Source organism: Calliopsis andreniformis, chromosome 6 (assembly GCF_051401765.1).
Source record: "Calliopsis andreniformis isolate RMS-2024a chromosome 6, iyCalAndr_principal, whole genome shotgun sequence".
Classification (NCBI taxonomy): domain Eukaryota; kingdom Metazoa; phylum Arthropoda; class Insecta; order Hymenoptera; family Andrenidae; genus Calliopsis; species Calliopsis andreniformis.
Window position 1 is genome coordinate 23,470,351 of NC_135067.1, and position 24,866 is coordinate 23,495,216.

General features: G+C 34.7%; 6 protein-coding genes across 20 annotated transcripts; 3 read left to right on the plus strand and 3 right to left on the minus strand.

The window, feature by feature from the left end:
* The first annotated feature begins 4,217 nt into the window (after positions 1–4,217).
* Pdhb (Pyruvate dehydrogenase E1 beta subunit) lies at positions 4,218–6,626 on the plus strand. The gene is made up of 5 exons (XM_076380511.1): positions 4,218–4,377; positions 4,489–4,551; positions 4,927–5,133; positions 5,228–5,858; positions 5,934–6,626. The coding sequence occupies exons 1-5, from the start codon at positions 4,369–4,371 to the stop codon at positions 6,083–6,085; spliced, it is 1,062 nt and encodes a 353-aa protein (XP_076236626.1). The 5' UTR covers positions 4,218–4,368; the 3' UTR covers positions 6,086–6,626.
* Fibp (acidic fibroblast growth factor intracellular-binding protein) lies at positions 6,558–8,524 on the minus strand. Of its 2 annotated transcripts, XM_076380510.1 has the most exons (7): positions 8,440–8,524; positions 8,154–8,315; positions 7,829–8,030; positions 7,510–7,737; positions 7,207–7,434; positions 6,875–7,129; positions 6,558–6,798 (listed from the first exon to the last, which is right to left on the minus strand). In XM_076380510.1, the coding sequence occupies exons 2-7, from the start codon at positions 8,236–8,238 to the stop codon at positions 6,720–6,722; spliced, it is 1,077 nt and encodes a 358-aa protein (XP_076236625.1). In that variant the 5' UTR covers positions 8,239–8,315; positions 8,440–8,524; the 3' UTR covers positions 6,558–6,719. The 2 variants fall into 2 exon arrangements, with proteins under 2 accessions (XP_076236625.1, XP_076236624.1); XM_076380509.1 differs by lacking the exon at positions 8,440–8,524 and having other exon boundaries at positions 8,154–8,377.
* A 271-nt stretch (positions 8,525–8,795) lies between these two features.
* On the minus strand, positions 8,796–11,956 carry Mocs1 (Molybdenum cofactor synthesis 1). 4 transcript variants are annotated; one of them, XM_076379727.1, is made up of 9 exons: positions 11,731–11,956; positions 11,512–11,645; positions 11,280–11,397; positions 11,052–11,219; positions 10,749–10,969; positions 10,418–10,642; positions 10,099–10,333; positions 9,866–9,916; positions 8,796–9,734 (listed from the first exon to the last, which is right to left on the minus strand). In XM_076379727.1, exons 2-9 carry the CDS (start codon positions 11,596–11,598, stop codon positions 9,136–9,138), a joined length of 1,704 nt encoding a protein of 567 aa, XP_076235842.1. In that variant the 5' UTR covers positions 11,599–11,645; positions 11,731–11,956; the 3' UTR covers positions 8,796–9,135. The 4 variants fall into 4 exon arrangements, with proteins under 4 accessions (XP_076235842.1, XP_076235840.1, XP_076235843.1 ...); XM_076379725.1 differs by having other exon boundaries at positions 10,743–10,969; XM_076379728.1 differs by lacking the exon at positions 9,866–9,916 and having other exon boundaries at positions 10,743–10,969.
* Positions 11,957–12,075: 119 nt separating this feature from the next.
* On the plus strand, positions 12,076–17,622 carry LOC143180177 (nuclear exosome regulator NRDE2-like). 8 transcript variants are annotated; one of them, XR_013002085.1, is made up of 12 exons: positions 12,076–12,271; positions 12,363–13,012; positions 13,081–13,444; positions 13,523–13,669; positions 13,738–14,006; positions 14,102–14,430; positions 14,505–15,045; positions 15,139–15,285; positions 15,367–15,542; positions 15,614–15,872; positions 16,612–16,690; positions 16,789–16,849. XR_013002085.1 is itself a non-coding variant. In XM_076379720.1 (11 exons), exons 1-11 carry the CDS (start codon positions 12,196–12,198, stop codon positions 17,173–17,175), a joined length of 2,673 nt encoding a protein of 890 aa, XP_076235835.1. In that variant the 5' UTR covers positions 12,076–12,195; the 3' UTR covers positions 17,176–17,305. The 8 variants fall into 8 exon arrangements, 5 of the variants coding, with proteins under 5 accessions (XP_076235835.1, XP_076235833.1, XP_076235832.1 ...); XR_013002087.1 differs by lacking the exon at positions 16,789–16,849 and having other exon boundaries at positions 15,614–15,918; positions 16,612–16,671; XR_013002086.1 differs by lacking the exons at positions 16,612–16,690; positions 16,789–16,849 and adding an exon at positions 16,380–16,507 and having other exon boundaries at positions 15,614–15,918.
* Positions 17,623–18,208: 586 nt separating this feature from the next.
* LOC143180185 (DNA fragmentation factor subunit alpha) lies at positions 18,209–21,143 on the minus strand. Of its 4 annotated transcripts, none has more exons than XM_076379740.1 (4): positions 20,968–21,143; positions 20,103–20,409; positions 19,331–19,643; positions 18,209–19,256 (listed from the first exon to the last, which is right to left on the minus strand). In XM_076379740.1, the coding sequence occupies exons 2-4, from the start codon at positions 20,278–20,280 to the stop codon at positions 19,136–19,138; spliced, it is 612 nt and encodes a 203-aa protein (XP_076235855.1). In that variant the 5' UTR covers positions 20,281–20,409; positions 20,968–21,143; the 3' UTR covers positions 18,209–19,135. The 4 variants fall into 4 exon arrangements, with proteins under 4 accessions (XP_076235855.1, XP_076235853.1, XP_076235854.1 ...); XM_076379738.1 differs by lacking the exon at positions 20,968–21,143 and adding an exon at positions 20,473–20,937; XM_076379739.1 differs by lacking the exon at positions 20,968–21,143 and adding an exon at positions 20,473–20,937 and having other exon boundaries at positions 20,103–20,427.
* A 625-nt stretch (positions 21,144–21,768) lies between these two features.
* On the plus strand, positions 21,769–23,715 carry LOC143180184 (D-beta-hydroxybutyrate dehydrogenase, mitochondrial). Its single transcript, XM_076379737.1, has 6 exons — positions 21,769–22,119; positions 22,253–22,336; positions 22,416–22,590; positions 22,713–22,834; positions 22,903–23,007; positions 23,087–23,715. The coding sequence occupies exons 1-6, from the start codon at positions 21,895–21,897 to the stop codon at positions 23,483–23,485; spliced, it is 1,110 nt and encodes a 369-aa protein (XP_076235852.1). The 5' UTR covers positions 21,769–21,894; the 3' UTR covers positions 23,486–23,715.
* Positions 23,716–24,866: the final 1,151 nt, after the last annotated feature.

A 24,866-nucleotide genomic window follows, 5' to 3' on the forward strand; every position in this document is an offset into this window, starting at 1 on the left:
TTTTGTCTTGTCGATCTCACGGTTTCCACAGACCAATGTGAAATAGGTAATACTCGTAGCGGCAACGAATATTTTGTGACGATAGATTCGCAGTTACATTCATCATTCTATACATATACATACAATCTAGGGTTACGCATTTGTTTTTACACCGTTGTCATTGCGAATTATATTTCGCGTTGGCTGCGTGGACTTTTAGACCGCGGTCGTACGACCGTTGAAAAACGTTCGTAGCAATATTTGTTATTTTAACGCTCGTGTGATCACGGCCTAAATAGATAATTACCGTGAATGCAAATAATGCAAGGTATGAAGGTAAATACTTACATACGTTTTTTCTTCTCGATAGAATTCTGTCAAGTCTACGCATTTGATAGACGCATTATGTTCGTTACTTACATAAGTGTACAATGTACAAAAAAAAAGAAAAAAAATAGTAAACGTATGAATCAAGTAAAGATAGAAGCACTGGAAGAAGATACTTTCGAGTGATTCGATATGTACACCCATCTCAGACTTGAGTTGTGCGTACATGATTCTTCAAATTCTATAGAAACTCTTTACCCATAAACATTGCCATGTTCACTTTTATGTTATTTGCATGTTTGATTCTTCTTGATATCTACAATATCCTAATTGTGTATGTACTATGTGTATTTTAAAAACAAAATCCATTTTTATCAGTATTCTCTTTTGTAATAGTTTGTGGTTGTAATTCAGTTTCTGAGAAAATCTTGAGAAAGAAAAAGTTTACTTAGTTTTTCGCAAATTAGTTGGTTATCGTTAATTTCGTAACATAAATTGAAAATTGCGCGATCAAAGAAAGCGTAACTAATGGAAACGTTACATCGAACTCTTCAATAATTATTGTTTCGTTTACCTCACATTTTGAGAGTGTCAAGTTTTATAATCAGAATTTGACTCAGATCGTAGGTAACGTGGATCATTTGAAAACGCTTGAATTCACCGAACGAACGAAACATCAAAAATATACGAGATCCTTTGATTCATTTTCCGATCGACGCATGCTTGAAATTTCATTAAATGTTAAATGAATACATATACATATATAATTATCGTTATTGTTTCTGTTCGGTATACGAGGCGGCAAATGTTTGTCGTTGTTACATAGAGATTAACATAACGCGTATTATATGCGCGAATATCTTTTCGTTAAGAATGAATGCGTGCTGCATTCGGGAATAGCTATCAGTAGCGGTTTATTTGTATGTACATATATATTTCAGCTAAAACGAGACGAAGACAAAAAAGATTTTTATATCGTGTAAATGAACGTGTTAAACCACTGTTGTGTCGCGTATCATGTTCAGTTCTAATAAGACCCTTACGCACTGTCGACCAATCACCGGCAAACAGCTCGTCAACTAACCACTAATAGTAAGTTCGAAAGACCGTGTGTAGTATTTAGTACAAATGTGCTCCTATTGTTGTGGCCGCAGCAATCAGTAAATCGTCGGTAAACGCTACAAGCGACTTTCACGCAGACCAGAGTCGTCCAAACCATAAAAATGAGTTTCAATGCTCTGGTCGGATTTCTGATTTGATATCTGACTCACATTATTAGCGACCAATTTGCTGATGCGCGACCCAAAGATAGGATTAAGTAGGACGACAGTGCGTAACGACTCTAAAATCTTGTATGGACACTGTGAGGCTTGAAGCAAGCCTCTCACAGTGTACGTGAAACCAGAAATATCTAAAAGTATGTATAGAAAAAAAAAAAAATATATATATCACTTTGTTGATGGACACCGTGAGGGGAGTGCATGTCAAGGCAGTCTTGTAGTCTCCATACGTAACTTAATATACACACAATTTATCGTGTGACGTACAGTTACAACCTTTTTCTTGTGTGTACAAGTTTTTCTTTTTGAAAGTTTGAAAAAGACGAGAGAGGGAAATAAACAGAGTAATTTGATCAATTTTTGTCAAATTCTACGAAGAACGTTTTACGATCTCAAACATTTGACAAATTAATTTGAGGAAATAATGACGAAAGAAATGAATACTGTGCATTGCTGACAGGTTGGCTAATGAAGGAAATGCAGATTTAATTATTTCTGGTACAATTTCTTCCCTATGGCCCGCCTTTCCTGACTTCAAACACGTCAGCGTGAATACGAAATTAGGAATATGTCACTAAATAATTTGTAGGCAGAACGACAGATGGTTACGCAGAACTGCGAATATCCCCCTTTACCCCTATACTTATCGTGTCGGCAGCGAACTTATCAGTAATGCATGGTGAGTGGTTCACGTGGAATCCGGGTGATACTATGTGAAATCTACTTTTCCTTAAACTATGTATCTAATTCGCTTCTCTTCATAGTGGTGATCATTGGTCGCAAGTATTACAAAGCGACAAACGACCCTAGAGCGAATGCCAAAAGGGATTAATTGAGGCCTTGAAAAACTTTATGAGTTAGCTGCAAAAGTTGCATCATTTTCCCACGTTATAGGTACATATTATACAAGAAGGGCATTTTTTCAAACCATACGCGCTAGAAGAAAGAACGTATAGTAGAACGAAACGTAGTAGAACGTTATTAAACTAAAGTTGTCGTTGTAGCGTACTTACAGCCGATGCTAACGGTACTACAGCTATTATTCTTATTACTATTATTGTTATTATTATTATTATTATTATTATTATTATTATTATTATTATTATTATTATTATTATTATTATTATTGATAATTCTCTTGTAATCTATGATTAATTAGACTAGAGCGTTTCAAAAAGGGTCTCTTTTTGCTCGGATGATAGAACTCCTGTACCAACTATACATATACTTACTTATATGTATGAGTAAGTACACAATATCGTATGTATGCTTTTGCTCTCTGCTCCTTGATGCCCTTCCCTTCCCTTCCCTACCCCAAACCTCTTCTGTTTCTGTTTCATCTTCGATTCTGTTTTCTAATACATAGATATTTTGTTCACATTTAGTTTCTTTTTACGCGTCCTCTTCTAGTTCTATCCTTTCTGGCAATGAGTAGCCGCACACGATATACACGCACACAAAAACAAAATACATAAATACATACTACGTATACATGTAACACTGCAAGGGTACAGATGTACAGTCGCGGATCCTGATACGGGTACTCAACAGGTACAAAAACACAGACGTAAGACAAAAGCGGATACCTTAGTTAGAGGTATAGATCCTGTACGTTGGACCCTCTCGTCATCCCTTTCTATAACCTTCTTGACCTCCATTATGTGATTGTAACTTTATTATAGCTGAAGATCAAAGAGAGGGTCTTTTACTCTAGTCAGTATTTCACTCAATTAAACTTCTATGCAGTTGTTGTTCTCTCGTTAATAAAAAAGACCGAGAAAAAAGGAACACGATACAAAACGTGTACCCAAATTTAATTTCCTTCTCGAGAAATTGATATACGGGTCACATTGTCATCCGTTCATGTATTTACGTTCATTGAGCATCGTTTTGCCCGCTTATGTTTATCGACAGTTTGTGTGCACGTACATACGTACAATATTCGAATCACGAGGTTCTGATCACAATCATAGCGCAGGTATCTTCGTATAAAAACTACTGTACGAGCGTTAGCTACGTATGCATTTTCTATAAAAGCAATCCTCATGCACTCACGCAACATGCATTCTTACACTGCATTGTCATTGTATCAAGAGCGAATACTTTTTGTAAATAAACAATATGCTGAAGTTGGTATCTGTCAGTCTCCTTGTTCCACGGAAGCGTAAGCTAATTTTGTAATCAAATCACCATCGATTCCAGCTATCGGTTAATTCTTCATTGATATTTCTCGATTATAAATTGCTTCATACATACTCATATGCATGTACATACAAATGACAAACCGTACAAAATAGTATATATACATACATAAATACACACATACATACATGTGTATATGTTGTACTTGTCGAATTTTTCTATTATACATTACATACATACATGTGTTAACGCTCGGTAATTTACACGAAAGAAGAAATTACGATAGAAAAAGAAGAAGCTAAGTTCATTATTTATAATTAACTTAAAAAAAAAAAAAACGAAAGTACAGATCATATTGGAAATCCAAATAAAATTAAATGTGTAAAAAGAGTATAATATGCATGTGTATGCATGTATGTACATACATATGCACATTGAAGCAAGCAAACGTGTTTCATAAGAGTTCGCTTAGCAACCTTGAGCCTCTTTAGTAGTTCGTCGTTCCGCATTTTGGTTCGTGGCGGAGACAAAATCTCTGAGCAGAAAGTACTGGTAGTAATACATGCGTAGAGTCAGTAACAATTTGATCGATTGAAACAACTGGAAGTTCAAACATTATCCAAATAATCGACGGTCTGCAATGTTTTCGGTAAATATGATTGTAGGAGAGCGCGAACTCGAATTTAAATTCTAGAAAACATATGACGTTCTTCATTAAAAAGGTGAAAATGACACACTTCTGATTGTTCATCGTTTCCAGTCTGCGGTGAGGGGAATCATTCGACGTTCGTTCTCGACGTCAAAATGGACTGCTGCACAACAGGTGAGATTCTTGCATTGTCAAATATCTTTCATTTTTACTTCTTTTCGGAACATAACCTCTTAACACGACCAACTTTACATACACAGCTTTCTTTCCATAACAGATAGAATCTTCGTAAAAAATATCGTGTTTTGTTTCTTCATTTTTTCATATTAAATAATTTTGTTTCACAGTTGAACGAGTTATCGTTCGTAAGACAATTAGACGTTGAAGGACAACAAAGGTCATTTGTTCTTACTTTTAATAATTTCGCAATCACTTTTCCAAACAAAAATCTGTGATCATAATTTTAATTATATTTTGTATCACAATAAAATATCCGATACGCTGTTAAACATTTACCCAGTTATGTACCACAATATTCTGTCGTAACAGATGACAGTCCGAGATGCTTTAAATTCAGCCTTGGACGAAGAAATGGAGAGAGACGAGAAGGTATTTTTACTTGGGGAAGAGGTAGCACTGTATGACGGAGCATACAAGGTTTCTAGAGGATTATGGAAAAAGTATGGAGACAAACGAGTTATCGACACTCCTATCACAGAGGCTGGGTTTGCTGGTATTGCTGTTGGAGCTGCTATGGTAAGTCAGTAACTCATTCTTATTGTAGACTATATATTTTACATTGTGGTACATTTCCTTCTTAATAGTTTTAACTTATATTAATATGTTTCAGGCTGGTTTACGTCCAGTCTGCGAGTTTATGACGTTCAATTTCTCCATGCAAGCAATCGATCAAATTATCAATTCTGCAGCAAAAACATTTTATATGTCTGCTGGTAGAGTAAATGTACCAATTGTCTTTCGTGGACCGAACGGAGCAGCAGCAGGTGTAGCAGCACAACATTCTCAATGTTTTGGTGCTTGGTATAGTCACTGTCCTGGTTTGAAAGTAGTATCGCCGTATACCAGCGAAGATGCGAAGGGTTTGCTGAAAGCCGCGATTCGGGATCCTGACCCTGTTGTTGTATTAGAAAATGAAATTTTATATGGTGTTCAATATCCTATGTCGGATGAAGCTTTATCAAAAGACTTCGTTTTACCTATTGGTAAGGCAAAAATCGAGCGTGCTGGCAAACATGTTACATTAGTGGCACATTCCAAAGCCGTTGAACAAGCCCTCGAAGCAGCGAATGAACTTGCTGGAAAAGGAATAGAAGCAGAAGTTATAAATCTTAGGTCTTTGAGGCCTCTGGACATAGATACTATTGTACAATCTGTAGCAAAAACGAATCACGTCTTGACTGTGGAACAAGGCTGGCCACATTGCGGTATTGGAGCAGAAATTAGCGCTAGGATTTCCGAAAGTATGTCCATTTGATGCAATGAATTAATGATTATTATTAAACATTTTGGTTAATACTTGTTTGTTACGATTTTAGGTGAAGCCTTCTATCATCTTGACGCACCAGTAATTCGTATCACAGGTGTCGATACACCCATGCCGTATGCCAAAACATTGGAAAGCGCATCTCTACCACAAACGGGCGACATAGTAGGCGCAGTAAACAAAGTACTCGGCTTGGTAGAGTAATCATTTGTATGAAAATTTAGGTAAAATTTCAATTCTCGTTTGCCTTTCCTATCAATTTCTCATAATCCCTGTATCCTTTCTCGATATGACCTCTTCCTTTCGGTCCCTCGGTAGGTCGAATCACTAGCGAAGAATAAGTACAAAGTTGAACGTTAATAAAACATCAAACTATTAAACAATTAATTTAACGTTTGACAACAACAAAAATTTCATTAGTGCCGGTAACATATTATGTTCGTTTGCCTCTCATCTGGTATGATTCATTGGATGTACCTGTTTGTATATGTTCACACATATACAAAGAAAGAAAGGAGTGGCTTTAATCCGACATACTTAATCGTTCGGGTACCTTAATAGTGTTCAATTTCAACGAACGTTATCGAAATTAACGAAGATTATTACGTTCGACGTACAAAAATGAACAATCGATTCTAAGCATACAAGACGTATATCGATTTACGAAACGAGCGCATCAATATATGCTGCATTTGTTTAGCAGTTATTTATTATTGAAATATAATAAATTGCAGTATATGTACAATTTGTAGAATGTATTTTATATATACCACATTTAAGTAACGTCATTGCTAACTGCATTAATTCGTAGACCTCCATCATCTTCCTTCACTAGTAGTCATGTGTGATACATACGCAATAAACAACAAGTCAAGACAGTCATGTAGCGTTCAAAAGCATCTCTTAATTCACTCTCTCTGAAAAGATAAACATTTAAATACAATAAACTGTCAATTGCTACTTGTTTAACAGTAGCGTACTTTTGTTTCTCACCTAAGTACATCCATGTCTAAAGCGCATTGCGTATAAACTGATAAGAAATTTTTTAGATCTGTATGTGACCAATTGACTTGACGCCATGGTTCTATGCATCTTTCTACCAATTCCAGAAAAAAAAACCTCAGATCTCTGGAGCGATGAAGATTACATCCTATTCCTAAAATTGCTCTAGAGTAACAGCGGAAGTTCGCATCCACTTCCTGATACGAACGTTCCAAAAGCATAGGTTTAAGCTTGATACATACTAAGCTGTAAATAAATTCTTTTATTATAGAAAAGTAAAATATTTGAAAATTTTCATTTTATATTTTCCAAAATGAACATACTGTTTGTGATGTTTATCATTTTCTAATAATATCCTACATTCTGCCAGTCCTAATAAGAATTCTCTATCCAAATCTGTATCAAAATATTCTGAACCTACGCAACGATATGTCCACAATGACATCATACTGTTGGCACAATGATATAAATCAGGAAATGTCAAAAATTGGAGCTTTCTTTTGTTCATTTCAAACCGAAGACAGGCTATAAAAACCACAGCCGCATACCGTCTGTAATATTATGAGCATTAACATAAAAGTTATATGCATTAAAGGAATACAAGTTAATGATTATCTTATCATTACTTGGCAAGATCTTCAGACAATAGGAAATGTTGCTCGATATTAACAGCTAAAGAACCAGGCAAATCTTCGACAATTTTGAACACTCTCTTTACATTATCGTATTGTCTGCGACAACTTTTTAACGTGATACCTGTCTTCTCGGATACTTCGTCCATGTCTTTCCTACTTTTCGATGTTAATTTCTTACCTAATAATTCTCTTATAACAATATCATCAAATTCGTAATACCTATCAATAGCAACGAATGGTAGAAGGAAATTAAAAATAAGCAATTTTCAGTTACCAAAAACAATATAGGTATAGCAAAAAATATGCTTACATTTCAATAAGCATTTGACTAGTTTGAGGCTCTATTTGAAATGCGAGTTGTTCACTAGCCAGTTTAGTAGGAGTATGAAGTAGTTTCTCTAGAAGAGCATAAGTTCGATAGTGATCGAGTATGTCAGAAGCTACCAACTCAATGGAAGCATTTGTTTGTTGACATATTCCTCGCTGATGCAAAATGTTAACAGCATCGCTTGCTAGATTCGTAAAAGTAATCAAATAATATTCGTAAACTCCTATTATACACACAGAGAAATATACGTGCGTAACTCAAAAAAGAAAAGAATACATAGCGAAGAAATCGTCTTTTACGAACTCACAAGAATAACCGTCGACCCAAAGTTGATATATTTCAGGATCGACAAGAGTGTAATTGCTGATGAATACGTCGACTTCCGATAGCATCGCAAATACAGGAATTCGTATTTGAACAAACTTCAATTGAATTTATATAAAGTGCAGAACAAACGAGAAAATCGTTCCTAGTCCAAAAATGGGCATACTGATTTAAGCATTGCAAGATGTACATATGATACATAATACATGATAACGATAACTGTATACATATGTATTCTATGTACATATGTACATACATACGTAACCTACTTTATCAACGCTATCTTTCTGTATCACACGCGTCGAGCAGCTCGCGATAGTCACGACTCACTTTCTCACTTATCCTTTTTGCGACACGCGTCACACTCGACACTCGACCTTAGATCCATGCACTCGACACTATCGATTCGGTCTAAAATAAAATTACAGCGCCGCCGTGGTAGGAATTCAATTTAGATATCACCGAAAACATTTCAAATTTGAAATTAGCAATATAAGTTTGTAACTAGAATGCTTGCCCATTTACGGGCAAAATAAAAAAGATTGAAATTTGAAATAATCTAAATTCAAGCAACTCGTTATCGTCGACTAGGTCAGGGAGTATAAATAAACATGAAAAATTTTACGATCAAATATATTCGTCGTCTCGTATACAAAATTTCATAACAATATAATTATTTAACGCTTTTCTACATATAAATATAGAAATAAACTTTCGAATTATATCGCTCTAAATGCATGGATATAAATAGTTCGTAACAGTTCAATATTTTATAGATAACAATTTCTGTGAAATAGAACTCGCGATAAAATATGTACGCTATAATAGTCATTATGCGTTTGATATCAAAACGTGCTTAGTAAAAGCGCTTAAAACTGAATAATTATAAGTGTCGAGCATCCGTGAACCGTACACATTGTATGTGTACCATCACGTGTATATCACCATCGAATTGGAATGTTAGTTTAATTTCTAGAAAAATCACCTTTCGTTCCACCGGTTTTCGAAACCAATTCTATATCGGTAATCTTCATTGACCTAGGGGAAGCCGCGTATTTACACATATCGTAAATGGTTAATGCCGCGATACTCACGGCAGTTAAAGCTTCCATTTCTACACCGGTTCTGCCATTACACCTGACTTCACTAATGATCTCTATTCGATACGATTCTTTGTTTAAACGTAACTGCACGTTTACATAAGATAAGGAAAGTGGATGACACAGGGGTATCAAATCAGAAGTACGTTTAGCTCCCATGATACCTGCCAATTGCGCAACGGAAAACACGTCTCCTTTTTTTACGTTGTTCTCGATTATTAAATCACTTATAATCGAATCGACGTGTACGATCGCTTGCGCTATCGCGACACGTTTACTTTCGATCTTTTGCCCGACATCTACCATGTGCGCCTTACCATTTTTGTCCACGTGCGACAATAAAGAAAACATTCTTATATTCATCTTATTGTTCAAATGTGAAATGACACGTGTTATATATTTGTTCCGTGTATCGCGGATTCGCTGATTTCTATAACTTCCCATAAGTACGCGTTTCTTTTCAACTGCAAGCACAAGTAACTAGCATTAAATTATCGAACTACAACTATTTGTTAATGATTGGTAAATAAGAACAAAGAAATCGAGCGATAACGTTTGTACGTAGAATTTTGGAGAAAGAATGTTTTATGCTAACCACCGATCAGAATCATTGGCCTGTTTTCCATCTGGGATAGATTGAACATTCCTGAAACACACGCGTTGGCGAGCCATATAAACGTTATCGCTTCATATACGTACACATTTTTTTACTTGCATGTATACACACGCGTGCGCGTGTTATATTACATGCTGGAAATGTATATTCGTGTAGTGTACTAGATAATCTTTCCAAATTGATGTCTACTCCAAATCAAAAATAAAACGTACCTGCGTGTTGCTTTTTCTTACGTTGTACTGCGATACGAATCAGTTCCTTCAAAATGTCATCAGATGCTCCATTACGTAAAGCATCTCGAAGAGATACTTCTCCTTTACCTTCGAACAAACAGACTTTCAAATTTCCATCTGCTGTTATTCTCAATCGATTGCACGAATTACAAAAATTGTCACTCATCGACGTAATGAATCCGATTTGCCCCGAAAATCCGGGGACGTGGTACGCCTATTCAAAAGATGTGACGCTTTCTAAGTAACGTGCATATAAACTTCAAAGTATAACTTAAACATAATTTTAAATATTACATACTTTAGACGTATCGCTATGCTCGTTTCGAAGACGTTGCAAATCGGGATACACATCCCTGATCATTTTTTTCATTGCACTGAAGGAAACCATTTTACTTTCGTTCCATTCGTTTCCTTGAAACGGCATGTATTCGATGAAACGTACGTCGATCGGTCGATGTTTTGTTAAATCAACGAAATCGATTAATTCGTCGTCGTTCAAACCTTTCATTATTACGCAGTTAACCTTTAAATTATGTACATGTAGATTATACATATTTAGTTGTAGAGTATAGAGCAATGCTTTATCATCGAAATCTTTAAACAGTTTTGTTATTTTTTTTTACCTTTACCGGATTGTAGCCTAATTGAATAGCCAAATCTATTGCTGCCATGACCCTAGTCCAACCCTTCCTACGAGTAAATTGTTCAAAACGATTTTCTCTTAATGTATCTAGCGAAATATTCACAGCATCTAATCCTGCTCGTCGAAGAGATGGTAACTGACGTGTTAATGTTAAGCCATTAGTAGTAATCGCCACCTGTTTTAACCCAGATAATTCCTTCAAGCCAGCTGTAAAAAATTGGTAATTGATAATAACTTATTTCATACTGAATTAAACATGTAATGCATACTTAGAAATAAAAGTATTTACCAATAATGTGAACAATGTCTTTTCGTACTGTTGGTTCACCACCAGTTAAACGTATTTTATTTACACCCTCTTTTACGAATAAATCAGCTAATTTAATAATTTCTTCTGTTCTTAAAATACCATCATTTTTTGTTAATTTCACTCCTTCTGCTGGCATGCAGTATAAACCTACGGTAATTACAGTATTTACAAAACAGTTCTATTTAATATATATACATATATACTTACACCGAAGATTACAACGTTCAGTGACTGAAATACGTAAATAGGTGTGATGCCGTCCAAAAGAATCTGTAAGCAGGCCATTGCTATCTTTTTTATTTAATAATTCTCTGAATTCTTGTACCTGCAATAAATATAACGATCCGTATACGTGTAAGTACTTATTTCCTTTTATATGTGTTGTGTACAAAATAATGTGTATACATGTGTACATAGTATATAATGGAAAACAACATACTCTAGACGATGCGTTTGGTGCACCGAATGTTACCGTAGATGAATACACGGCACCGCAAATTGTTTTAATGTTAATTTTACGAAACATTTAAGTTGTTTATTCTCTACGTTTAATCAGAACTTTTTTAATTTCCTCTAGAAGAAATAAAAAAAAATTAAATCGAGTAGTCTAAAGTGGACGCTATACATATTATCGTAGGCGTATAACGTAAGCACATACCTGTTCAGAAATTTCAGTACATGCAATAACGTTACGTGCTACGTCGACCTACTCATCTTCGAGAAACAATGAAAGTAGTCATCGTTCTTTGACATCCTTGAGCTTGAAAAGATCCATCACCCTGATAATTACTTCCAATAACAATGACATAGATCAAATTCTTCAATTACATATTTCATTCACTGATCGGTACTAATCTGAACATGTGTTGTACACAATGCACTGACACGGTACACGGTATAGGGTTTGGCCCTCTTTGAGTGTTGATTTGCGCCTATTTGCGCCATCTTGTAAGAATATACCATGCGCGCCGCTGCTCGAAGTAGATGGTTGATGTTGATAGTCTCAGTCTTAGTCTTATCGAGATTGACAAGAGTTGATGATGTTGCATCGTATTATCCTAGAATGTATTTGTTGTATACTATTTATTTATGATTGTTAAAAATTTAGCAATAACATAGAAACATGTCTTTATTTCCGGCATATTCCACGGAAACAGAAAAATCTTCTGATTCTAGTAAACCAGACAGTTCTCCAAAAGGTTAGCAACAAAACATTCTACGTACATATAAAAAACGTTTAGTCAATCGTACAATCAGTTTTATTATAACGAAGTTACTTTACAATTGTAGAAAATGAATCAGTTGGTTGGCTATACAACTCTAGTTATCATCTAGAACGGATTTCATCTAACAATTTTGTCGATTTCTCATCCGAAGATTCTGATGAAACTGTCACTGAAATTCCTCGTTTAAATAAACAGATATTGTATGATACTACTTCCGTGAGTACCGAGAGATCTACACTGGAAGAAAAAACGAAAAGAGGTACCAAACATACCAAAAAGAGAAAAAAAGGAAAACGTAAATATACTCATGAAGTACAGAAAAACTTAAGATATGAACGAGAAGTGGACAATATTTATTTCGAAGACAAACATAGAGATAAAGGAAACGATACCGTAAAGACGCTTTGCTCCAGAGTAAGACCGTATTACGACGTTAAAAATTATTGTCTTGGTTTTGTTTCATACAAGCAACCAAACAAAAGTATCTGTGAAAGATATTACACACAAAGTATCGACTTTATAGAGAAAGCAAAAGACATGGACAGCATTATTAGAAGAGAATCGACTATAGACTCGTCCAAAGAAGAAAAATACCTTTCTCAGTGGTATACTAACTTTGAAGAATACCAAACGATTAAGACTAAAGAGTATAATGAAAGATTAACCAATGACGCGAGTAATATTAAATTATGGCTTGAATATATTGACTTTCAGGTATTTTGAATAATCAATCGTTGCAAATTGTTAATGTTATTTATACGAATAAAAACTCTTTTTTGCAGAACACATTAGGACATTTTCAAAAATATCAAACTATAAAAGATGTCCACCGAGCAATAACGGTGAAAAAGTTATCAATTGTTGAGAAGGCTATAGAAAAAAATCCAGAGTCTGTAGAGTTATTAAGGCTAAAATTATCATTCATGGGAGAACTTTTACCAGCAGATGAATTTTCGGAACAACTGGAAACGTTAGTCAATAAAGATTCAGGAAACATTGTTTTGTGGCAAGAATTTATCATGACCGTTCAAGCTTCGGTAGCAATGTGTACAGTACCAAAAGTTTTAGATTTGTATTCAAAATGTTTCTGTATCTTAAAACATAAAGCTAGGACAAATCCTCGTATATACGATGAACGATTGTTACGTACGTCGTAAATTATAAATTGTTCTTAACTTTCTGCGAAATCAATTTAGATGTTAATATTTAATTGATTGCGAATAGAGATGCTGTATTGGTGTCTAACATTTCTAAGACACACTGGACTTTGGGAACAAATGTGGGAAACCATACGTTTAAATCTCAGTTTGAATCTTAGTCTAAACAAGGACAGTTTAGCTTTCCGGAAAACGATAGATGAAAAAAAATTAAGTAAGGGTTATTATAAATTAACACAAGTAAAAGAATAACTGTATTATTAATTCTAATGTGGCTTTCAGTTGGAATGGAAGAATTAATACTTATGTCAAGATTGCCACTGAATCAGTTGTGGCAAAGAACAGAATCGTTAAGAGAAAACTGTCATTGGATTAGCGTCAGTAGAGACGAATTAGAATTAGTTGGTGATTCTCGAAGATTTATTTTACCAGATGATGTCGCAGATTTCGTACATCCAATACTTTCACGGAATTTAAACTTTCGAATGGCTATTCATGCTTTACTTTTACTAAAAGTACCTCTCTTACCTACTCGAGACTATGGATTACAAGTACGTCAAAATCCATGAAATTTCGAACAAAATTTTTTTTTTCGATGTATTAGATATTAATATTGCATTTCGTACAAAATGTTGTATACTTTTAGATGTTATCCCTCAAAGAATTTCAATGGGGCGTAGAAACTTCAGAAGTATTGCTTCCTTTCGCTTATCCTATGGTTGGCGAAATAACTAGTCATAATGAAAGGAAAGAATTATTAACTGGTATACTTGAAGGGCGTTTAACCTCAGGTCCTCAATATCTTACATTTCATCCTGCCCAGGAATCGTACCTGGAGTTTATACGTGAAGTATTTCTTACAATTGCCGAAAATTTACCTTCTTTGCAACGTACTAGTATATACATTTGGTGGTTACGATACGAAAGACTGCTTATTTGTCTTCATAAAGATGACCCCTTAAAATACGACACCAAGTATGTCATCTTTTGCATTATTTCTCTTAGTTAATCATTTGAAGCGATTCTCTACTGTACATGAATGCTTGCAGGGGTAAGAAGTTGAAAACTATGTTAAAAGAATTTCTAAAAAAGGAGGAAAATAGGAACAATTTGTATTTTTACAAAGAATATGCGTTGATAGAAAAAGAGATGGGAAGATTCGATAATTGTGTGAATATTTTAGAAACAGCAATTCAATCTCAGGGTGCCTATCCATCTGCAGTTTCTAATTCTGAAGAAAAAGCAGCACTTCTCAGCTTATATCGAACATTTATCGAGACATTACTTAATTCTGACACATATAAAGACACAAATAAGCTGCGACTAATGAATGTTATTAAACGAATGGTGCCTGGAGAAAATGAAAATCAATTGCTACTCGTCGAAAAGTATTTGGAAAATTGTGTGAAAAGCTTTTTGCAGGAAGCTCCTTGCGAAGATGAAACGGACACGTATTTCTTACCAAATTTAAAGTGCGATACAATTGCATGTTATGCATACCTTTTGTATATACGAAATTCCAGTACTGATGTAATAGTGGGCATGTTTACGAGTTGTATAAATCATTATAAAGGGTGTCCCCGTATACAGGTACTTTATTTATACTTTCGTATGTTTGAAACTAAAGTTATTATTAGCCGTTTAATCAGTTTAACGTATCGTAACGAGGTATGTTTATTTTAGGAAATGTTATACGAAAGTCAAATCGTACTTTTAGAGTTACATTGCAGACAAACTCGTGAAAACGGAATATTAATGAGGGTATTAGACGATATGTTGTATTCGTATCCGAATAACTTTTATGCCCTTTCTGTATTTGCATGCGTAGAGGTAAAGATACTAATACTACAAATGAAAGTAATGTTCAAATTGTAGCGTATAAGTTTTAACGATTGATTGTTGGTGTAACAGAGTGAGTTACCAATTTGGAAATGTAATAGTCAAAAGAAAAAAGTTGAACTGTGGAGAGCAATTGCTATATGTCTAGCAAATCGTAAACGTATTCGTTTTCTAAGAGAACTCGAGGATTTTGACGGTATGAATGCGGCAATAAACAAATTATTGCATTTTCATCAAAGACTCGCGAAGTATGTCTCACATTAATTGTGTTAGATTCGTTACGTCAGTCGTACATGTTAAAGATATTGTCATTTTACAGAATAACAACGACTAAATGTTGTCCGTTATTATGGAGATTGTTCATGCTTTTCGTTAGAGAATATAATTTGTGCGAAAAGAAAGGTGAAGAAGTGTACCACGAAAGTGTCGAACAATGTCCTTGGGCCAGAAGTATTTATATAGATGCAGCGGAAGTTGCGCCTCAACTTCTTACACAAGTTCAAGATGTGATACGGGAAAAAGAATTAAGAATGCATGTTACCCCTGAGGAGTTAGACATTCTGCGTGGTTGATTTGAAGTACGATGCAAACATTTAACTAAATAGTTTAAATCTTCTTCGAACGGTAACTGTAATTATCTGTAATCGCATTGGGAAAAAAATGAAAATAAACTTTCTTTTCGTAATAAATATTGCGCAACCAACAATACCCTGCAATTGATACTTGTATCAAGAATGTAGACTATAAAAAAATGAAAGGAATATTAGAACAATTGACACACTTAAGTGGTACGTTGTTATTTTCTGATTCAAAACAAGATTGTGGTTAGAATGGTTGATCAACGGTGAATAATGAGCGGGAAGAATATTTTCACTCTTTTCGTGCAGCTAATATCGTTATTGATGTGATAGATACGAATAATGTAATATAATATAATATAGCACGATACACATACTAAGAAAGCAACTTGATTGATTGTTGATTTTAAAAGAATATTACAAAATTAAAAAATATAGGTTATGCATATTTGTTTGTAATAATTTTATATTGCATTGTCAATTTTTATAAGAAGTGATCTCTAACAGAAACACAGATTTCGATATATGACTTTACGAAAGAGATACGAACCGTTTCGTTAGTATATTCTATACAATTTACTGCTCCGATATGGATTTGAAAGCTGTTGTAGTCTCTGGTGAAGCACCAGAATCTGATGATGACACTACCAACATCGTCACTGTACGTCATTTATCGATTTCTTTTAATTTTCACTTGATTACGAGAAACCGTGTGAAAAGAATATCTTCCTTTGCACAGGGTACTGGATTTCCTTCTATGCGAAACCCTAATCATTGTGGTACTATCATTTCTGGCGAAGCACCTGAATCTGACGATGGTAAAATTTTCCTTGCAAGCTAATTTACATAGTATCGGAAAATATTTTTGGAACATGGAACAACAGCTTTCTTCGTAATTAATTTTTCTTCTCATTAGATGGAACAAGTTTGAGCAGCGTCAGTGGAGCGATTGATGCTATAGCTTGCATGCCTTACACAGAAATCAAAATAACGAAATCAAAAAAATGTTCCATAAAATACAACAGTTTACTCCATAAAAAATTATGTAAGTTCAAATTTTTGCTTTCGAAACGTTAAAAAAGTATTCTTCTTTGTAACATTGTTTTATTAATGCTATAATAGTACAATATGCATAATTATTGCTAAAGTAGTAATCTAATAATTCTGATGGAAAAAAATTGAAGGTAACATAACTGTTCGAACAATATAAGTTTCTATCGCTGCAGCTCATTTTCTTTTACCTAATATTTTAATCATTCAAAAGCATCCTCTGTATTTTGAGTATTTTATAGGTATCGCGTAAACAATATGCAATATTAATTTGCTTAGAAAATACATAATATCTAATATCAGAATTGACACATCTGACAATTGCATAGATGATTGCAACGAAACCTTGGACAAAGATCTTATGCAAATGACAGAGGGAATAATCGGCACTGCGGTTCAAGACTTATCAGGAGTCAATCGACAATTACTACGAAGCGAACTTATTCTCCAAGAGGCTGTCTGCCAATTACGTACCGCCTGCAATCGAACAAAGGAAACCTCGAATGCGTTACATCAGTTCATAGATGCTGATTTTCTACATTCTGTTAAATTCTAAATTATGTGAACGTGTACGATTACATAAAGTAGCTATTGGAATACATAAAACGATGATGATAATGATAGGCGATAATAACGATGTCATTTTAATATCAACATGTCAAATGTTTAGAAAATAGTAAAGAAAACAGTGTCTAAAGAAGTTGGCGGATAGAATATCATTGAGCATCAGTTCCTCTCCCTTCCATTGGCAGTTCTATTAAATGCGTTTACTGTTTCCTAGCACATCGTAGTAATTTCAATAAAATATTACATCTTTTGGTGCATTATAAAGAAAGACCGTAAAAGAAGTTAGATAGTCGGAACAAATTCAGTTACTGCCGTATTATCAAACACATTTATGTTGATCGTTGCAGCATTTTGAATACAATCAACTCTCCTATGACACGGTTAATATTCGTTCCGCATTGTAAGAGGGTTGAGTGTATTTTAATAACGATAAATGCAAATATTATTTTATAATACACAGATATTAAAGTATATATCAAAGAATGTCACGATATTCTGTTTAAAGTGTTTCCGCAAAGAATAAACTTATGCTTCAAATTTATTGTATTTAACATTTATATTAACCATCACTATATAAACGTCGAGCGATAGTTTAGAATAGTTTGGATTATTAAGGAGTTAACATTTTCCTATAAGTAAAGATCTAATCACGAAAACCTTATTCCGAAGTAACGATTTATTTTGCATGTGCATAATTTCTTCAGAAACATCTACGCATTTTCTTCTTTTTCTTCAGTTTATTTTTTTCTTATCAAATGCATAACTTTGGTATCAAAGGGCTGATATTGTTTTTTCTCCTATTACAATGCTAAATTTAGTGTACAATGAATTGGTGATCATAATGAGGATGCATTCTTTCTCTATAAATTCAGTCTTAAACATTTCATCGATCTTCATTGAACTAAAGCTTGGTACAACATATCTACATACAAAAGTTCATGAAACCAAACATGCCGTCCTTCTGCTAATATTGATATGACAACATCGTGACGGAATTAGTTTCTTTGACACTGCGTTTTCTATTTGTTTAATTTTTGTTTATGCAATACATTCAGATTATTTAGTGGCTAAATTGTTTCTTAAAAGTGCAAACTTCATCTTACATATATGTACGTAAGACCTCATTTTGGAATAAAATAATTCCTTGTACCATATTCTACAAAATGAATAGTATCAGTGTGCCACTGACTTGCGTGAAGTAGAAAAGAACGCTAGAAAATAATGCACTATTAACGGAAGTTACGCAACTACTTATTATCATCGTAGTACGAACTTATTGTACGGATAAGCATCAACTTTCATGGTACTCTGTCTTTTGTTAATAAATTTAAATATTCCTGTACTCAATAGATACTTATGGTTTAGAAATAACTTTTCACAATTCATCAACAATAGGAACTCGTCTATAGTTCCTACAAATGTTTCATTTTCCATTCTGTCCTTTGCAATTCTATGCCGAACTTCGAGACTTTCTTCAACGACGCAAACTGCTTCACTCGGTTGTTACGAATATAATATGACGGTAAAAGATGGGCTCAATTCCAGAAAAGAATTAACGTTTGTTGTAACTGGCGACCTTTATAAAATATGCGACGTCGCACTCGATACATGTTAGCCAATGTGAGGGCGCCCACCCCCCACATGGCCTACGCTCGTTCCATCTCTCCACCGCTCGCATACATCTGAAGAAGAGCCATTGACTCCTGTGCTTGTCGTTTCTCAGCCAAAAATCTACCCGATGCTTCCTTCAATTGCTCCAAGAAAATTCTAAAGCGGTTAATGAATAAAATGAATACTTGCGTAATCATAAAACAAGTAAATTTTCAAAATTAATTGCGCACCTGTCAGGCACTATGTCGGCTAAGCTGTCCGGGTCCATATCGCTGAGCAATTCCAGATCATTTCCGCCGAGTAACGATATATGCGAAGGATCACCATGCAATGATGACACTAACGGTTCTATCGGTGGCCGACGCCTTCTAAGTTCATCGCTTCTCGATCCGCTTTCTATGTTATCAATATCATCTACGACAATGTAACGGGAAGCAGTTTTACCGCTCCCTGCTGCCACCCATTTTTGATCACCATGTAGAACCATTAAACTAGTATTTCTTTCTAATGTGGCAAAATATTCTTCGTCGTCTACTTCAGTACCTATGGTTACAAATATACGTATATATGTACATTGTATACCGTGAGTATGTACATACATACAACAGATCGTTCTGTTGTTGTTGTATCGCATTGGAATGGCACACTAGGTTTTTTCATGACCCCAGCAAAATACCGATTTCTGTTACTGTACTGCAAAGTAATCGCAAATAAAAATGTTTTTTAATTTTTGTTTAACATTTGAAATTTATATTCTTAAACTGTACACTTGAAAGTATTTTAGTGAATTTTTACACAATTTTTTACGTATTCAAAACGTGTGAAAATCACGCTAAACTTGAAAGACCCAGTGTACCGTGTGTGGCACTTCGAAAAAAGGATGTGCCATTCCAAGGTTAACACAGTCTCGGGATACAGCTAAAATATAATTAAAAGAAACAACTGGATATCTAATCATGCGAAATAACGTGTATTTTGTTACTTACAAAACTACTTTCTTACCATCTTGTTCCAAAACAATCGTGAGTTTTGCATCCGAAGGCAAAGATAAGCGACTTCTTGCAATGTTAATCAATTCTTTCAGCGAAGAAGCAGTAATTCCCTTCCGTTTCTCTCTGGCGTGATCGACGATCTTGTAAGGGTTACCCAAACCTTGCGATATGCCTGTCGTTTCTGACATTTCGCTTTAAAAATGATAAACAAACGAAAATGGACCGATGAGCGTTCACCAAGAAATCCGATGATAATTTTCTAACGTAACTGAACGTCGGTCAAACTTATTCACTTTGTATTGCGAGAAGTTTAAGTCCTTGAAAAGAATTGACCGCTATTAGGGTCTGATTATCGTTGCACATTGGTTTATCGATGTTACCATTTATTTTCAAATTAAATCGCAACACGAGATTTGCATTCCCACAAGTGTTTAACAAATGTTTCCTTTCCCTTATCAAAAAAAAAAAAACACTGATAACTTTTATTCAATTTCTATTACAAAAATGTTCGCAGCAAGATTTAAAACACTAACGACGACTTGGGTACAAAATAGTGTGATTGAAACGTAAATAAGAAAGGGCAGTGTTCTGGATTGCATTGGATATTTGGTTCTTACGAGGACTAGGTATTAAATACGACCATTAACAATTCATTCAGGCGGATAAAAAAAACTGAAAAATCTTGTTAGACGATTTACGCGTTGAAGTGACTGAACTGACCGTGTGTCAACTCAACACTGGGTCAATGGTGCAACTACCCCTCCTATTTATATTCTCTGTAGGCTACTGCGTATGCCACCACGACGCGACCGAAAGATATCTTTCGTGCTATTCGCTCTCTCAACATGGCACCCACACAGAAATCAATAACCTACCCCACTCGACTCTTCTTTTTCGTTACCGTCGGACAAAGTGTTTACATTTGCCAGATGCTAATGTTCACAACGATAATCTTGCATATTTAAACGTTAATGTGTAGAAAACTTGGTTATCCTACTCATCCAGTCGCACTTATCTTTTATTAACATCAAGATTTCCTGTCTTCTATTTCTATATTGTATCAAAGAGAAAGAAAGAAAGAAAGAAAGAGAGAGAGAGAGAGAGAGAGAGAGAGAGAGAGAGAGAGAGCAGACAAACAGCAGAACAGACAGACAGAGACAGACAGAGAGAGAGAACAGTTTAACAAATTATCCTACCACCATATATGCGTATCATAGCTACAATTTTGAAATAAAAATCGTACCTAGGTCTACGTACACATCCATACCTGAAACCATGTATGAAATAAAAAAATGTGTGCGCGCGCGTGCCACACACGCGCGCGTGCCGACAATTTTGACAGCCCCTATACTTATTTCTTGTCGCTTTTCTAAAAAAAGGGAAAATGAAATTGAACTCATTCTTACAATAATGCTGTATCTTTTCTTCTTGTTATTCATTTGTAAAAGTAGTTCCTATATGAATGTTCATCCATATACGTAACACAGCACATTTGCATTGTAATGTTTACGCAAATATGCAATGAATAATATTTATACGAAAAGAACTTTAGTTAAAAAAAAAATGCAAAGTACAAGATAACTTATCGAAATGTATTTAATTGCTTTCAAGATCAGATATACATTTTACTAGGATCTGTGAATCTCAGACACAGTACTGTAGTTAAATTTAGATCACTGAGACTGGATACCGTTTTAAATTTAAAGTTAGCTCAGAGTTAGGCCAGTTAGGGCCCTTAGCCGAGTTATAAGTTCCATTCGAATGGAATGAATGAAAAATTCATTTAAAATATCGATAAAGTTATGTCAGAAATGCCTCTGTCGAGTGGAAATAAAGAACCAGATGATAGTCAAACATGGGAATTAGCAGAAAGATGTCTTCTCCCAATTGCATTCTCTCATGCAATTGCAGTCATTTTAGCAACTGTTTTAAACGTGCTGGGTATATCGCAAACATCTAGTTTCGTGCTTTTCCTTCTATTATTAATTATATCCATAGGAGCTACACTATTCTACCATAATCTAAAGGTATGTTATTCAAAGTGCTTTGATGCGAAATTAAATACAATTCTATTACAAGCTTAACTGTTACTTCGCAATATCTTTCGTTTGGCAATTAAGTATGAATATAAACATATGAAAGTATGTATAAATGGTACAGGTGACTGCTGCAGGAAAAGCAATTCTCGTAACAGGCTGCGATTCAAGAGTCGGATATACTTTGAGTAAGCAATTAGATGAATTGGTAAGACAAACTGTATATTATTATTCCTACGATGTATAAATCTATCAATTTATATCATATTTTTACATTCATGTTGAAGGGATTCACTGTTTTCGCTGGGTTTGGTAATAAAATGGAAAATGAAGAGTCGATGCAAAAATTAAAACAAGAGTCTTCCGGCAGACTACACGTACTACAGTTGGATATTACCAGTGAACACGATATTCACTCAACGTTCCTTTACGTGAACGAAAATTTGCCAGATGGAACACCAGGTTGAGAATCACGTACTTACTTCACAGAACGCTTAAACTAATTAATTAATCGCTCTGTGTACTCGACTACTAAGCCCTTTTTTTTAATATATTGTGTCTTTTTCGCATATGTTTCACATTAGGTTTATGGGCATTAGTACATGCCACTGCTTGGGTGACTTTAGGAGAATGCGAATGGGTACCTCCTACTATATTGAAACGTAGCACAGACATTAACTTCATCGGTCTTGCTCGATTGACTCAGGTAATTGTACAATAATATATAATGACTTCAAGAAATCACATCGATACAATGATTTTCTTTTTTTAAAGGTATTCTTACCTTTAATTAGAAGATCAAAAGGTCGTGTTGTATTAGTTAGCAGTCTTCTAGCTCGTATACCAAGTCCAGTCAGAGGCATTTACTGCGCGGTTAAGGTAATATATTTCTCTAACGTTAGAAACATTCTTTACGATTAAATTGAATTATAAAAAATACTTCACATATATTCGCTAGGCTGCAGTTGAAGCTTGGGGAGCCTGTCTTAGATTAGAAATGAGGCGGTGGGGAGTAGATGTGGTTATTGTCGAAACTGGCGAATATGTATCTGGAAATGCATGGTTGAAAGATAACTGTTCATTATTAGAACAAGCTAGAGAAATGTGGACACAATTAGATCCTCAAACGCGTAAAGAATATGGACAAGAATTATTTGAAAAAGAAATGTTGGCTCTTGAAAAGTATACGCAAGGTCCAGAAGCAGATTTAACATCCGTAATCAGAGCTTTAATCGATGGTGTTACAAAAACTTTCCCAATGAGAAGGTATATGCCAGTTTCGCGTAAGGAGAGGATACAGGCAATGTGCAGCGATTATCTTCCAAAACCAGTTTACGACATTTTATACACAAACTGAGTGAAACAACCATGAATAAGTACAATTAAAAAATAAAATACGATTTAAAAAAGAAATGCAATTTTCAAAATTGATTAACTAAGAATTGTATTATCCAATATTTAATGAACACTGTATGTGTACAACTACAAATGATATACTTATCGTGTTCATCATCTTCCTATAGATACACAGTTTTACAAAAAATAAAATTAACACAATGCGTAGATTATATTAGTCGTTACTTTGTACTTAAAAGTTTTATTTATTTCATATACCAACACCCTTGTTGTACTGCACGCGTAAAATCATCTTCATGTATGCATGTGTATGTATGTCATGCGTATACTTACACGTCGCATCTAAAACAAAAGAAAAGAATAAGTGGTAAAAAATAATGCATTTTCAAATTCGGTTTCTACTTCTAGTTTAAACGCATGTTGCGTATGCACGCATATATCATAAAAGCATGATTTTTATTTTTTTGGAACAAGATACGATGTTCAGGTACAAGTAGGTACTTACATATGCGTAGAAAAACAAACTTTACGCTAGGGTGACACGAGCTGTTTTTTGACGGACGATTGTACGTAGTAGGTAAGTATGTCTGTCTCTTTGTTATTCTCAATTGGGAAAATAAAGAAAGACATACGACCGTCCGTTAAAAAACCGCTCGTGTGACCCCAGCTTTACGAAGTTCATGACACACTCCAGTGGTCTAATAATAAGATTTATAGGTAACAAATGAAAAACATCAAATTCCTTTACATTTCATTTTTCAAATCCACACATACATCGGTACGTATGTCATATACATACACACACTCCCTTGACGCAACGACGACAACGCGGTACCGTTTGAGTACATTTTCACTGCGGTCGCCGAATGCATTTATGCTGTATACGTTAGATAGATCGCGCTACTATCTTCATCGCTGTTGACTGAAGAGAGTTTCCACATTTCGTAATGTCGATAAAAATATTTTCACGAAAAGGGATTATATATGTATCACGTGAAATTAAAAAAAAAAAATAATAGAAATATTATTCGAATTTTCGTTCTGTTAACCGCATCGGTAGAAAGTTAAAGCCAAAACCCATCGTCTATTCGTAAATTCTCTAAAATAATCATTAATCGGTTTCCGTCAATCATTCGTTATCGAACAAATTCGGTCAAGTAGAAGTAAGAAAGAAAGGCTGATCATTTCGAAAATATGGAACATCTGTCTGTTTCTTCTTAAAAAAGGAGTGCGTTCTATCGTTCGATCATAAATACATATGTATGTTGGTAACCAGTGCAGCACTAACAGAAAGATAGATAAAGCAATACCTGCTCCAACGCTATCTCGTTTTCATTCAATGACGAAGTCCGGTGCATACAGGTCCTGTTGTTCCCGTCGTG